Here is a 15,625-nt window from a genome sequence, read left to right on the forward strand (position 1 = left end):
AAATATATTTGCACACTTTACTAGGCTTCTAGAATATATGTCCACTAAAAAGCAATAAAACAAATCCTTGTTCTCAAGGACTTGAAAAATATTTGGTTTTCTAATAATCAGAAACACTTATCTGCTTTGATCCAGAGTCACTTACATAAGAGGCAGAGCTTGTTACTTAAATATCTGAGATTCTTTGTACCAAACTGTACAGCAAAAACAGCAGTCCTCAAATTTATTCAAACATTATTTGGTAAAACAGATTATTCTCAAGAACACCAATGTGATATTGCTGTAATTCAGTGCAAAGAACAGAAGACTCAGCAACTGTGTCCTTTACAAACGTTTGTAATTATTTAGCTGAAGCAGATTTTTCACTGCTGCAGACAGCTTTGGTTATTGGTAGACCCTGTGAAATGCTACAGTAGGGATATTGGAGATTCTCAAGCAAGTAAGCAGTTTGGAGTCTACTGTATCTATTAATGAAATGAAAATATAAACTAACCGTTATTTGTATAACCTGCTATGAAGCAATACTCTCTGAAAAGGTGAACTTCTCTACATGGAAATAGCATGAAAATATTTCCATTCAGTACCCAGCTACCTCCACTCCTCTGGAGAAACATTCAGGCCTGATGCACTTGCTGGCCAGAGCACATCTAGCCTAGACCCAGCACCTTGAAACTACATATTTCAGCTTGAGAACGTTTTGAGTTGAAAATCCCTAGCTCATGATAACATTTTTCATCCTCTCCCCAAATCACTGATGGAAAAAAAAAAAAAAAAGACACAGAAGTATTCTTCCAAACAAAAACGCTAACATATGACACTTCTGCCAAAATTATATATAAGTCGCTTGATTTCACAGCTCATGGGTATCTCCAATCCTGATGACTGTGGCATTCTCATAGATGAAGGAATTTAAGTGACCTGTGTTCTCCATACAGATACATTTCAACCCATGGCCCACACCAAGAACCACACGGTTCTTGTTTGCCTTGTCTGGTTGGCCATGGTTCTCCACATTCAGCCCTTTTGTGCCTTATTCAGCTCCTGACTAAGGCAACGTTATATGGCTCTTTATAAATAAAAAGATCATTTTAGATGGGAAAAAAAGTTAACTTGACTTGGAGCCAGTAAGAAAACATCTATAATTACTAGAGATCCTCTACAGCAGACTGAAGTGCTACCTTTCTTGTTCTGGAATCTGGCCTTAGGTTCATACAGTGTACTGAATAGTGAAATAATAGGGGAGAAATGCTAGTGTTAAGATGAGGATCCCATAAGCACTGTATGAGAAAGATAACCAACTGCCTGTTTGGCAATTGCTTTTCTCATGTAAAATATATTTTTAAAATAAGATTACTGTATTATCTTTTTATAGCTACTCAGCATTATTAAGCTTAACTTAACTTAAGCTTAGTTTCAACATCCTGGCCCTCATAAACTATGAATTGTAGTTTAAAGATTAACTAATTCTATACCATTAAACTCCAAATGAGAAAGAATTTGACAGCCATTTTATCTGAGTATAGATTAAATTACAACAGATTTTATTCATGCAATATTTTAACATGGAAAGGTAACTTCCTTGTTTGAATAAAGCATGTAAAAATCATTCCCTTAAGATGGTTGCTCGAGTACTTAACAGGCTTCTTATTGGCATTCATCACAATATTTAGGAATGGACTCCTGAGTATCCCATTTATACAAACCGCTGGTTATTCTAACACCCAAGACAAAACCAATAATGTCTATAAGAAAGCTGTACTGAAGTCTGAGGAAACCCTTAGTTTAATTTTACAACTGCAGCTTGCTCGCTGTCAGATGTCTTTTGTTTATATCTGAGCATGGATAATTCCCTGCCTTAAAATAAAAATATTGGAGCATTCAGAACAAGCTCAGGTGTATGAGGATGGACAGTGGCACCTGCTTTGTCCCTGATGCCTGAGGAACTGAAAATAGCCACATGCTGACTTAAAATAAATGTGTCGTCATTGATTTGAAGCAGTTACAGATAACAAGAGAGATCAAGCCAAAACCTTTCAGTTTCTCTGAGTATTTCAAGTCTCAGAAAGACCCTTTGGCACTCCACAATATCCCCCAGGGGTGCGGAGCTGAGCCCGCAGGCAGTAGCACAGGGAGTGAGGGCCTGGCTGGCCCGCTTGGGAAGGAGCAACAACCCAGTGCTTGGACAACAGATAACAGGTCAGCTCACGTGGAAATGGGAGTTGAGTTCATCCTTTAAGTCCATAATATATACTTATGAATTACTTATTACCAGTGAAAGTGCAATGTGCTTGCAGTTTAAGCAACAGAGAATGTCATACTCCCCTCCAAAAAGAAATCTTATATAGGGAAAATGCTCGCTCCACAACAGCTCTGTGATATCCATTATGTGGGCTATCAAACTTAATCCTTCTTGCTCATGATTTCTTGCCTCCATATTCTAGCAGCTGTACAAACACCAAGCAAATGACAGACTGCCAAAGGAGGCTGGGGATAAGTGCTAAGCGAGACCTCCCTAGATCTCCTTAGATCTCCTTCTTGATGGGAGTGTTAGAGCTGGGTCAGGGTGAGACAGCCCTGGTACAACTACTACAGCAAGGGGCTGTTGCACTGGTCACAGCTTGTGGAAGGCAAAGGTGGTTTTGGACCTGACTCTACAGACTGTACAAAATGCTTACTTTCAGCCAGTATTGAGGAGCCCACAGATCCAAAATAATCACCTGGCTAGAAACAGAGCTGAGTTGCACTCACACTCAATATGACTTGCCTTGGAGGAGCAGAGATAAATTCATTTAGCTGAGCCAGCAGACTATTTTCTGGTCTAAGAAGTATGAGCATCAAGAAAACCTTCTGAAAGTGTAGGAAGTCTTCTTAAAAGACAGACATTGACAAGGCCCCCATTACTTCCTAGAGTGTTAGAGTAAATTGCTCTGATCTGAACTCCAATGTATTTTCTGTTAGTTATCTTTAGGTGGCAGTAAGGTAAAAGCATGGAGTAGAAATGTAAGAGTAATCTGATGTATTTCTTGAGACCTTTTTCTCATGTACTGTGCTGGCTGTAACATGTAAAGAGACTTCATAAACCACTTGTGTCTTCAGCAGATATCCAAAGAAACACACAATTATTAGATTTGGCTTTATCCAAATCCTGTTCAAATGCAAACCTGTTGAACACTGACACTATTAGTAAAATGGCTGGATATTATACTCGGTGTGCAGTACTTGATCCAAGAATCCCTGAGAGCAGAGTTAAGGTTCTTGGGTAGAGACAGACTCATACACTCCCATCAAGAAGATGGAAGTACACTAAAAAGAAAAAAAGCTACAAGGAGCAGCAAGTTCACTGACAAATCCAACATCTGAATCAAGAGTAAAATTGAGTAGTTCTTGATGTAGATAACAGATTTTGATGAAGTTGTTAATGTAGTCTACAGATTTTTATAATAATTTAATTTACACTTTCCCTGTGTGCATCCCTTCCAAAGTCTTTCCTCAATCTAAAATGTAACGATGATAGTTCTCTGTAATCAACGTTCTACTAGAGAAACAAACAAACAAACAAAAAACCACTCTAGTAGGATAAAAACATACTCCAAATTTTTATCTAGGAATATAATTAGCTAAGTAACGTGACAGTGTCATGTAACATGCTAAGGCAAGTATTATGTAGCCAATAAAGGTCTAACTTATATCATTAATATTTACAGTTGGAAGCAGGAGATGGCTGCAATCTAAGTGCTGCACCCAACAAAGGCTCACTGTTGACTTGATACCTTGTTGTCTGACAGTGTGAAACAGTCAAGTAGCTACTTACTTCATCACCACTTGACAGCATAATATTAATTCTAGGTAGCAACACATGGCTGTTTCGCAGAAGCTTAGCACCAAATCATAGAATCATAGAATGGCTCGGGTTGGAAGGGACCTTAAAGATCATCTCTTTCCGCCACCATCCCCGCCCCACCCCCACCATGGGCAGGGATACCACAAATAGGACAACAAATGTCATAGAACATGTTGGAGATTGTAGGCTTCATTGCTTCACAGAGTAGGGATGGAAAGTATTTGGCAATTTTGGACTAGAACAGGAATCCTAATTCTGTTTCTGCTTTACTGTACACTACTGCCCCCTTGCTTATTGCCCCTCCCCTCCCACCTTACTGCCAATCTCAGAGGTCTGATTTCAGAAATAAAAGATCATCTACTACTACCTTTGCTCACTGAAGAAGAAATCTTTTACTTCAGCTGCTGTGAGCTGTGAAGCGGAGTTCTGAGCAACCAGTTTGGTGCCCTCAGTTCAGATTTGAAAATCCATTAAAGTTAACTGAAATTGATAACAGAACATAACTGAATCACGCATAGTGAAAACAATGGGCATTGATACATATTGGGGTGAAGAAACAATGTACAGGTATTCGCTTAAATTGGGTTTGTGCTGCCAGACTGAAAATACCTAAGCAAATTATTTCATAATGTTACCTAATACAGAGGAAAAAAAAAAAAAAAAAAGAAAGAAAAAAAAAAAAAAAAAGAGAGAGAGAGAGAATCTAGAATCAAAGAGAAAGAGAGAAAAAACATGCAAATTTCAGAAAATCGGAAGTTTTCATTAGAAAGGGGTTAGTTCCACTCTTGGGATAGCTGCTGATAGTATGTTGTCATTTCCCGCCCTGTTCTCTTATCCCAACATTGTCATTCTCATCAGCCCCATCTTCAATGTTACAATATCATCCTTCACATGCTGGTCTGCTCCACACCTACACAATCAATGAAGAAAACCACTGTGAAATTCATTCCTCTTTCTCGTCATTTCACTTAATCCATTCTGCCTGCTGAATCTCTCTTCACCTCTTTTCTTCAGGAACTGTCCTGCCCTCATCTTCAGCACTGTAGCATCTTCTCCTATTCTTCTCCTCCTGCTTTTGGGTTTAACCTACTGACCTCCTCCACCTACTTCACTCTCCTATGACAACAGACACAGATGTCCTCAAAAGGCCACTACTGTGCATTCTTCCAAATCCCTTTTCAGGAGTAATTTTTACTGCGGCAACTATGTGGATGCAGTAAACTCAAACCAACTAGATGCCAGATAATGACAGAAAGTTACTGTTTTCAGCAATAGTCTTTTGATTTTAAATATTATCCATTCCTTCCTGTGAGAAGCTTGCCTGGCAAGGCTTTAATCCATCACCAAGATTTATTCATATAGAATCTGCTGTCTGAAAGCTGTAATGCAAATATCCCCGACATAGAAACAACACCTGATGTACTGCTCTGTTGCCATGTACAAAAATAATTATATATGATACCCCAAAGCATTTCCCAAGCTGGAAAAGGATGTTGCACCCCAGAGACTGACACCTTTACTAAAACACTGTCATACTATTTGTCTAGTCTGCAATTTAGCAGCTATGGGACAAACTCCTCAGCATGATTTGCCTGGATTTAAACCAGCTATAGATTTTCTCTCTTACCCTTTCAAATTGCAGCAGATGGTTAAGTTTCTACACCAGAGGCTGTCAATAGAATTTTAAAAGGCATCTCATAACAACACATTGGAGCTGCACATTTAATCTGTGCCGCACCAGCAAGATGATCTTAAAAAGAGCTGGAGCACTCTTACAAAAATTAGCGCTGGCAGTTGCTGCAGAAATGCTATCAAGGAGTCTTCTGAAAGCTCGCAGCTTAACGACAGCTTACCTCCCAAACTGCCAGCCAAATCACTTCTCTGTGTGTAACCAACACTCAGCTGCCTGAGAGAAAAGGCATTTAATACTCTGTTCTGCAAGACACTGATCCACCAAAATATGTAATGGAGATTTTAAGGCACTACTTAGGCACTTAAGGGCTTTCTTGGGTCCATGGATGAGCTCACAAAGTATAGTGCTGAAAAAAGAAGTATTATTTCTTCTACCTAAGACAGACCATCCCAGACCTATTAAATACCATCATTATTTTTGACTGGGACACTTCCATTAAATACTTAATACACACCAGGCATCAATACTCCAAGTATTAAAGACATAATAATTACCTTATACTGTCTGTTCATTAGAGATGAGTTCATAAAAGTAGGCTTTTGAGTTTGAAAAGCTACATCTAAAAAGCTAATATTGTAAATAGGAGGCTACATAAGATCAAGGCCAATGTGGATAACACCCATGCTTTAACCAAAGGCTGCCTTGGAATTAGCTGGAACATTTTGGAGAGCCATCTACCACCTTTACTTTCCAATTTCTTGCTCCACTATAAAACAAACTATAGAACAAACTTCCTCACTAGCTTCTGAAGTGTCACAACAGTGAGACTTCACATGACAGGAGGGAGGCTGTCAGAATTTCTTACAATGAACTTAAATCCTTGTAAGCCCAGCTAAATCATAAATATCAATTGTTTCTGACTTCTTCATTTTCTCACAGGGCACTAGAGATATAATTCTTCCTTGATAAAACAGATTGCATTTTTCTAATTTATAACTGGTCAATCCAGATGATCAATTTATAGCTTCTAAAATGAATCCTCTCTATATTTCTGCTTTGATTTCATGAAGAATTGTCAGACAACTAAAAGTTGATGTTTTCCAGGAAGGAACTCACTCAAACTGTCATATTGCAGTGAAGACAAACTATTCAAACTACATTTTTTAAACAAATGTATACTAGATGGAGTTTTTGTTTTGTTTTGTTTTAAGAAAACATTCAGACCAAAAAAGGGAAAAAAAGGTTACTTACCTACAAACATTCTTCTTCAAGGTGTGCTGTCTACACTGTGGCTGTTCTCCACATATCAAAGTGGTTTTGTCTTCAGCAATGTCCATGCAGATATAAACAAGCCATGGGGGGGTCTCATTCAGGTACTCCAGCAATGGGATTGCATTTTCCTGCGGATGGCAGGAAGATATCTCAGAGGCTGATGGAAGAAACAACAATGGCAATCAATGGCAATCAAAATTCAAGACTATTTACAACTCTATACACAGTACAGATAGATTTTCAGAGAAGTAAAGAGAGAGGTGTGGGATGACAGGACAGCCTCTTCTCAAGGGACATGGTGTCCGAGGGAGAAGATTCCTCCCTTTTTTATCTAAAAAATAATTTGTCATTTCCAATTGCCAGTGTCGGGTTTGTCTCAACTGGACATGAATCTGCTCTGTTTAAGAGTCCTAAATAGTGCACAAGTGGTTCAAATCTGCAGCCTAACAACTCAGTCACACAGCTTCTGGAACCTGGTGGCTGGTGTTTAGCACAGGCTGAGCAGCTACTTTTTACAGATGGTACAAGGCAGAGCAGTAGGTGCTTGGTTGTGAAGGTGGAAAAAATATCATGTGCCACTAATTTAAAGGACTTATATTGAAACAAAGTCAGTCCATAGATTTATGGCCACTTTGCTGCTGTTGAAAATAAACTGTAGTCCCACAGGCTGGGGTTATCAGTGCATCTCATTAGAATTGATTTGCGTATTACTTACTGGATTTCTTCTAGAACCACTGGGATTCTTACTTGAAATCAGCTTTTAATGGGATAATTTGCTGATAAGATGGTTATAAATCCTCAATGAAATAAACTCAGCATATCTATGGGCTTTCTAATCATGCTAACGGCTTTTCTTTGGCTGCTCATTATTATCCCTATATGCCCCCAAACCTTTCAAAGTAACTCTGATGCGGATTAGTACCACTCAAGCCAATCACCCCTCATTACTTTAGCAAATGGTTTTGATTTGGGAGCAGTAAATCTGGATGGCATGGATCAGACTTTCTTACCGGGAATGAAGTGATAACCTCGTGAGTGGTGTCAGGACTCCAGATCTGGAGACTTCACCAGCGAAAGCTCTAGTGCACACGAGCAGCTGCAGAATTCCCAGAAAGCACCGCACATGACAGAGAAGGGAATTCTCCAGGGCTGGGCAATTCCTGTATTTTAAAGCTTACGTTGATGTCTCTGTCTTGCAAAGCATCCAGAATCCAGTATATTTCTATGTGAGTGCTGAAATGAAGGATGATTAAATCTTAATGCCCAGCAATAGAGGTATGCATCTGCTTTCAAAGAGTGTTATGCCATTGCTTTCACATCCTAAAGACTGTGGCCCAAGCCATGTTTCCCATGCAAATCTCATGCCCAGGTAGCAGTGTCCCGAGCAGCTCGTGCTACTTCTCTCCCATGCAGCAATTGCTGCTCGGGCACCACAGCTCTCTCCTCTCTCCCTGGCTCTGGCTCAGGACTTCATGTCTGGTGCCATAATTCTCATCCCCCATACTGACATAAAGCAGGATTAGATCAGCTAAGTCATGCTGATGTAAAACACACAAGAGGAAGAGGCCCTCTGTATTCTGCTGGCTCCCTTGTGCTGTTCCACTTGACTTTGACATTTGGCACACATGGAAACATTCATAGATAGCAAAACTCTAATGTTCTCCTCATAAAATAACTGTTTGGAAGACATCTTGTTTAAAGATAACCATACATAAAGGAGACTGCTATATGCTACCAAGCTTTGACTCGTGACCTGGGCATTCATGACCCAAACCGTTCATTTACAGAGCAGATCAAGGAACCAAGGCTGAACAGTTAGTCTACAACCAAATGAAATAACCAAATGAAAAGAAAAACTTCTATTCATAGTTTTATCTAAATATTTGAAATAATTTTACTTAACAGTCTAAAAACTTAAAAAAAAAAAAGGAATCGAGTTTAAAATAAAATCAAAAGTGAAAAGTCGAAAGACCTTGTTTCCAAAAAAAAAATAATAAAAAAAAATCCTGCACTTCTGTCTTTGCAGATAAAACTATTCACTACATGAAAACATAATTCAAGAATATTTTCCTTTTAATTCTTACTATTTTTTATTTTTTATTTCAATTTTGCCCAAATAATTTTGGGCAGTATAACCAAATAACCTTGCTCTGGCTGACATCCAAAGACACGTAAATAGAACATGCTATGTAAAACATCTTAGAGAGAAGCAGTTTGACCTTCTAATTTTAGCCGACTTCATTTTGTTTGTATTACCATAACACACGCCATCATCTCACCATCAGCACCCATTACCAGTAAGAACACAGCTTTTAACAACAGCTACTGTGTTTTAGGGGCAGGGGAACTCTCACAACTGGTCCCTTACTGGTTACCTTCTAGCAAGGCTTGTAGGATCATTCAGGTCAGAAGAGCCCTCAGGTGGTCTTGTTTTGGCAGCAATATGTTTCTGAAAATGCTGCTCAGTGTTTTTTTCAATTTGGGATCACCAGTTATGATTAGTTCAGTATCATCACCACCAAGTATTGTGAGGAAAAGACACAGAGATTATCAGGGACAGAACTTTTCTGATGCTTTTTTCAGATCAGCCAGTTCATTTTCCAAATTAATTGAACTGTTCAGCCATCAGTTACAAAAGAAGCAGTTGATTTTGATGGGACCAGACTGCAGAGCCTTCTGGCAATTCTGCTATCAATTCACTGCTTCTGCTAAGGGGGCTACCTACATCATAAAACTTGGGCAGTGATCTGTGGGCTGATGAAGCAAGAGACAGTACAAGGGATGGTAGATTTTTTGGGTTAATACAAAATTCACCCAAATGAATGTATAAAGACCAATTTTTTCATATTTAGAAATTAGAAACAATATAAAAGCAGAATTAAAGTTAGACTATGTGTCATCTGATCATGGGGGAAAAAAAGAAAAAAGTGCTCAATAGATTTTAATCGGTGAGGTAACTTATTTTTTTAAACATACTGGCTCAAGAGGAAGTATTTTGTCCAACCCAGATACAGGCAATATGTGCAATTTTCAGTATTTTTTGAAGTTCAGGTCACTGGTAGACCAAACCAAATGCAATGATCTTCTCTCACCATAAATGTTATTAAACAGAAATTAGAATTGCAGCAAAATGTCTAATGGATTGCTGTAACGTGCTATGAATAAGGTTTCTCTAATAAGCAGCTACTGGAAAAAAAAAATCCTTTTATAAATATTTCAACCTGAGGATGAGGTTTAGATATTTGGTCACATTTTAACAATTTACCGTTGTTTTTTCTCCCCAACTCCTCTGCATTAAACTTACCCTTAAGAAAGTGCAATTTGAAAGATATCATAAATAAAAAATGTCTCCATAGATGCAGACATACTTACACCAGAAAGTAAAAAAGTATGAACAAGAAAATGGAAAAATAATTTCAGGAAGTTCACATATCGAATACAACATAATACCATCCATCAGCTTATGGTAGTATTTCTCTTTCACCACCATCAGGTTCAACCCCAGGATGAGAGTTCGTGTAGACTACCTTGTTCCTCAATTTCCCAGAGCAGAAAATGAAAATAATAAACAGCTTTTGAGAACAAAAATTGCATTAAAAATTTGCAGTCTTTCTGAGACATCATCCTTGAGTCTAAAAGTGCAGAGAAAAACTCAGATCTCAAACACATCTCTAACACATCTCCAGACGAAATGACCTTCCCAATCCTACAATTTAAAAGACCAACATGTTTCATGTCACCTTATTTTAGGGTTGGCCTGTCACTTGCACTGGATTATTTCTATTGGAAAAAATAATAATAAAAAAAAAGCTTTTAAAATCATAGGAATTGTACAGAGGCATCAAAGAAGGAAGAAAATAATACCCCAGCAGGTTATGCATCCTCTAGAGAGAGTGCCCGAGACCAACTTGCTTTTATTATTATAGCAGGACCTTTTACAACAGCATGGAGGTGCAGAGAAAAAAGAGGCAAGATTGTTTTATCATTCTTCTCCTGGCACTGCCAACCTGAGCAGTGTGAGTCCAAGCATGGCAGTGCACTGCCGCAGAAACAACACATTGCATCCATTGCTGAATGCACAGTCATTCTCAGAACCATAATTGCACTTCCTTAGAAATGACGAGTAAGCGGGTCACTAAAATATCCTGTAACATGCAGTATCTAACTGGGAAACCTAGCTTTGACCTGCTATTTTTTATTTCTAAATATTTTGGGATTTGAAAGTTCACCCTCGAGCACACAGTCATGTATGGCAGTTCAGCTGCCACTCGTAATATAAATCAAAAAATGACGGATGGCAGAATCTGCCCAGAAGTTCAGTTCCTTCCAGGGTCATTCTGTCCGCAGTGACCACTTTTCCACAGCGTCCACATCACTTCATCGGCTACCCTCACAACATTTAAAAAAAATGTAAATACAAAAAAAAAACATATGTAGATGTGTATAAAACATTCAACTACTCTAAAATTTCCCTGGTCTAAAGCTTTTTAACTGGCAGATTTGTTTATGCGCACTGTGCCTTCTGACATTACCACGTTTTCTACTGCTGCATGAAAACAGAAAGGAAGTCATAGCCTCCTTACATTCATCCCATACTGTACTGGTTGTGTTTCTATGTATTAAGCTTATGTGTAGAAGAGATGGATGAATATTTTAAAGCATTTGTGAGATATACTGATACTCTTTTCTCACTGAATAGATGGCAGTTATGTTGATGTGCAGTCTCTATATGCTTATTTCATGCAAACATGCTGGTAGAAAAAAAATACTGGCAGGAATGTCTGTAGAATAGTTACAAATATTTACAGTAAGCAAATTTTCTATATGCAAGTATTCACAGAAACTTGACTTCTCCAGCAAGAGAAACAGAAATGTGACTGACTATATAGCCAGTCAAAATAGCTAGTGTTTAACTCATGGCAGCAAAGACTAGCAATAACATGTTCACAACAAAATTAAAGAAAATGAATTATTATTAAAGTGATTAAGCAAATAATTGCTGAATTACCACTGCAGTCCAAGAAGCATTAGCTGACAGACTATTTTCAAGCAGAAAGGAAGTTGCCAAACTAAAAGGGTCATTACATGAAATGCATCCAGCTCTGCCTTGTGTGTTAATACCCAGCAGCGAGTGTGCAATTTTCTAAAGAGTCCAATGAACAAACTCTGGAGGGGGTAATTTACTTCTCTTCCAAAATAATGGTGCTTCAGCAGTGTGTCCTTTCTGCAAAGTCCTGTCCATAGAAGGATTTTTTGTTTTCCTTCCATGGTAGCTCAAGTGTATCTCTGTATTCTCTTGACATAAATTATATTGCAATTATTTCGATCCTTCCAGTTGACAACTGACTTGATCTCGAACATATTCACCTCCATTGGCTCAGTAATGCTGGCCTTGTTATTGATCCTCTTCTTGGCAGTTGTGGTTTCAGTCATTGCTGCCAATAAACGGGCGACACAAGGGACCTACAGCCCCAGCCGGCAGGAGAAGGAGGGCTCCCGCGTAGAGATGTGGAACATGGTGCAGCCACCGCCGATGGAAAGACTGATTTAGAGGAAGGCTCTCCTCCATCCTGCAAGATGGCTGAATGGGGACAGTGTACATATGTTAGATATGTTCATTTGCATTCTGATACCGGGAACACCTGCTACGAAGATTACAATGACTTTGGGCTTTCAATATTTTCTTTTTAATTTCAATAATACTAAACATCTCCTAGCATTTACGTGAACCACTACTATTTATCACCGTTTTGGACCAACCTGTCCAAGGACAATTTTTATTTGCACTGGAAACTTCAGCCTTGGTAATCAGCAGTAGGCATTACAGACAGTAATGGTTTCTGGGATACTTCTAAGTGCCTGTCTCAGACACAACGCGAGTAAAAAAAACACATCTCGTTTGTGTTTTCCTTTGCCTGCCTAGCAATCACTGCTGCAGAAGGCAATGCAGACAAATCAAATAACCCTGCAACATAGACTTCTAATTCTGTTATCAAAGGGTTTAGTACTAGAGCTGTGTCTCAGCATATCTACTTTCATCTGTTAATCAGGGATTAAAAGGAAGTTGTGCAAAAACTCTCCAAAATAAATGTTTCAAATTTAATTGGTTTTCTTTCCTCCAGTTCTCTCATTTTCTCTGAAGTCTCTCCATTTTCTACCAAAAAGAATTTCACTTTCCACCCCCAACAAATGCATGCGTTTCTCTAAATATAAACAACTATGTCCTGAAATATCCAGCAGACACAACCTGACCTTTTAGCAGACATGAAAATAAAACATCCTAAACAAATTCTGCATATCCATACTAACACCATTTTCTCATTAGGATTGTATCCAATGGTACAAACTATTGCCTTTCCCATTGCCAACATGTATTGGTTGCCAAAAAAGCAAGCACGCTTAAAAATGTTTCTCAGTGCTCATGGAAAATACCAGGAAGGCAGGAGCACTGGCTTGGAAATAATGAAAGAGCATCTCAACAGTCCTGAAGTTCAGACATCCATATAGGCACAGGAAAATTATGTTTTGTATCTGCATTTTCCTCTTTTGAAACAGGGATGGTATCACTGTATTCCTCAGTAGCAAAATTATTGCAACTATTTGTTGAAAAAAAAAAAAACACAAAACACAAAACAAAGAAACAAAAAAAAAAACACAAATGTGTAGAAGGGAATGGAATAACTGGAAAAGTTTGGAAACTACTGTAATGAAAGACACATTTGAAAATCTTCAAGTCCATTTAGTGATCTTTCTTAGAGAAGGAAAAGATATTCCAAAAATAGACCCAGGTCAAGGTTTTTTTTTGCTTGTTTGTTTTTTTGAACTTTTGAGGCAAATTTTAGCACTAACTCATCCAGCTGATTTTCACACATAGTGAAGAAATTAAAGCACAAACTCACTGCTCCCACACAAATTGAGCCTACAATAAAGAGGCATCATGGAAAGTTCATGATGGTGTTTTCTTTTTCTTGCAGCTCAGATGATCTGTTCCTGTGGTTGTGAAATACCCCAGATACACGCATTCAACTTCCCATGATTATTCCAGGAGTTGTATTATAGAGTGCACACACTCGGTATCCAAATGTTTGAGTGATCATTTTAACTAATGATCAATATAGAATTTATTTTCAGTGATTCCCTTAAGGGATTGCTGAAGATTGATGTCACTCATGTCACTCACACTTATTTCCTTGTTACATGATTAGCAGTAATTCTGATAGCAAGCACATTCTCTTTATTTTTGAAGTCCTTACAGATATTTTTCAAAACAAGGCACTACAGTAGATGGGAGTGGATGGTAGGATTCAAACTGAGTTGAAAGAGCAGAATTTTAGATGAGCATAATGCAGTAACAACACAAATACACAACAGATTTTATTCTAGCCCAGTTTACTACTGAAGCTTATGAATTTAAATGCAATCATTGCAATGCTGCAGTTTAAATCCAGAGTTCAAGTGGCAATAAGGAAAGAAAGAAAGAAAAAAGCTACCAAAAACATGGCAGTAAGAGATAGAGATTCAGGGAAGATCTTTTTGAATTATGGCCTTATGTAATAAGTGAAACTCTTAGTTCAGCCCAGCACTTGCCCTGTGAGACACTGGCAAGTCATAATAAAGAATACTATAAAGTTTGTTTGGCATGATCACTACTTGAACACATGCATACCTGAAGAAAAGGTTAATTTTCAGAGTAGACAGTCTGAGGTAGATAATGCTCAGCAAATGAGACTGCAAAGAACAGTGTGTGAGGGTGAGCCATGACAGAGGTGTGCTTTGTGCAGATTCCTACACGTGTGGCTTATGGCTCACTGAAAAAAATGAGACCCAAAGAAGAGGCAGCTCTCTAGGCAGAGGTGGCAAAGGTGGTAACGTGTGAGAACAAGAGGGCAAGCAAGAGGTAAGTGGACAAGAAGAGCTGGAAGGTTGCAGGTGGGGAAGGACTTGGGGACAGAGAGCTTTGAAAATGAGGGGGAATCTAGAAGCGGGAATTGGAACTGGGAGCAAGGAGCAGCAGTGGCTTTGAACTAGTAAAGCAGATGCAGAGAAGATGCTTCCACACACCTGCTTTATGTTCCTGCGTTTCTGCTCAGTGATAATGGTTGTATAAGCTAAAAGGAGAAGAAAGAGGAAAGAAAAAAAAGTTAAGATCCCATTGAATAACGTAGAAGGAGAAAGAAAAATAGAAATAAATTCAGAGAAAGCACCAGAAGGAGGTAATATAGATCTAACTTTGAAGTCAACCCTTCTTTGAGCAGGAGGTTGGAGTAGATGACCTCAAGAGGCTCCTTCCAGCCTAAATTGTTATATGATTCAAAGAAAAGGGACAAAAGAGAGAAAGCACCTGAAGATGGAGGTCAGTTTGCATGGAGAAGTAACCTGAAGGAAAGCGTTATTGTTCACAGTGAAAGACACAGCAAGAATAAGGAAGTGGCTGGAAACTCATTTTCTGTTCTGCTCAGTGGTTTGACTTTCTGGACAAAATTTTGGAGACAGTGGGAAAACAATCTGTAATAAAACATCCAAGAAAGTGTTGTCACGCAGAGAATCTATAGGGCTGAGAAAGATACCCAGCAATGGGTACAGAGAAAGGAAGAGACAGGAGATGAAAACCTGAAGAGTTTTCACACAGACCAAACAGAGCTCTGGAGGAATATGCTACTAAAGCATTAAAAAGACACCCATAAAAGCACAAGAAAGGGAAAATTCTCATGGTGAAACGTGTGGTTTGTAGAAGGTAAGTCAGGGAGACAGAAGGCAGGGGAAAAGCCTTTAAACTAGGATTAGAATAAATCATAAGTGACTGCTGTCTGTCTCAGCAGAGAGGGAATAATGAAAATAGGAATGGTGAAAATTCACACTAACGTAAGGGGAGAAAAGGG

The 15,625-nt window shown here is 38.6% G+C and overlaps 1 protein-coding gene across 1 annotated transcript in view; it reads left to right on the top strand.

Annotated features, from left to right (window-relative positions):
• Window positions 1-12,297, top strand: part of CRB1 (crumbs cell polarity complex component 1) — a gene marked incomplete at its 3' end in the record, with an annotated part of 97,880 nt that extends 85,583 nt beyond the window's left edge. Inside the window, exon 12 of the mRNA XM_084291026.1 lies at window positions 12,082-12,297. Coding sequence (XP_084147152.1) covers window positions 12,082-12,297 — 216 coding nt within the window. The remainder of the gene's footprint in view (window positions 1-12,081) is intronic.
• Window positions 12,298-15,625: the final 3,328 nt, after the last annotated feature.

This window comes from Netta rufina (assembly GCF_964035555.1).
Source record: "Netta rufina genome assembly, chromosome: 8".
In the NCBI taxonomy this organism is placed as follows: domain Eukaryota; kingdom Metazoa; phylum Chordata; class Aves; order Anseriformes; family Anatidae; genus Netta; species Netta rufina.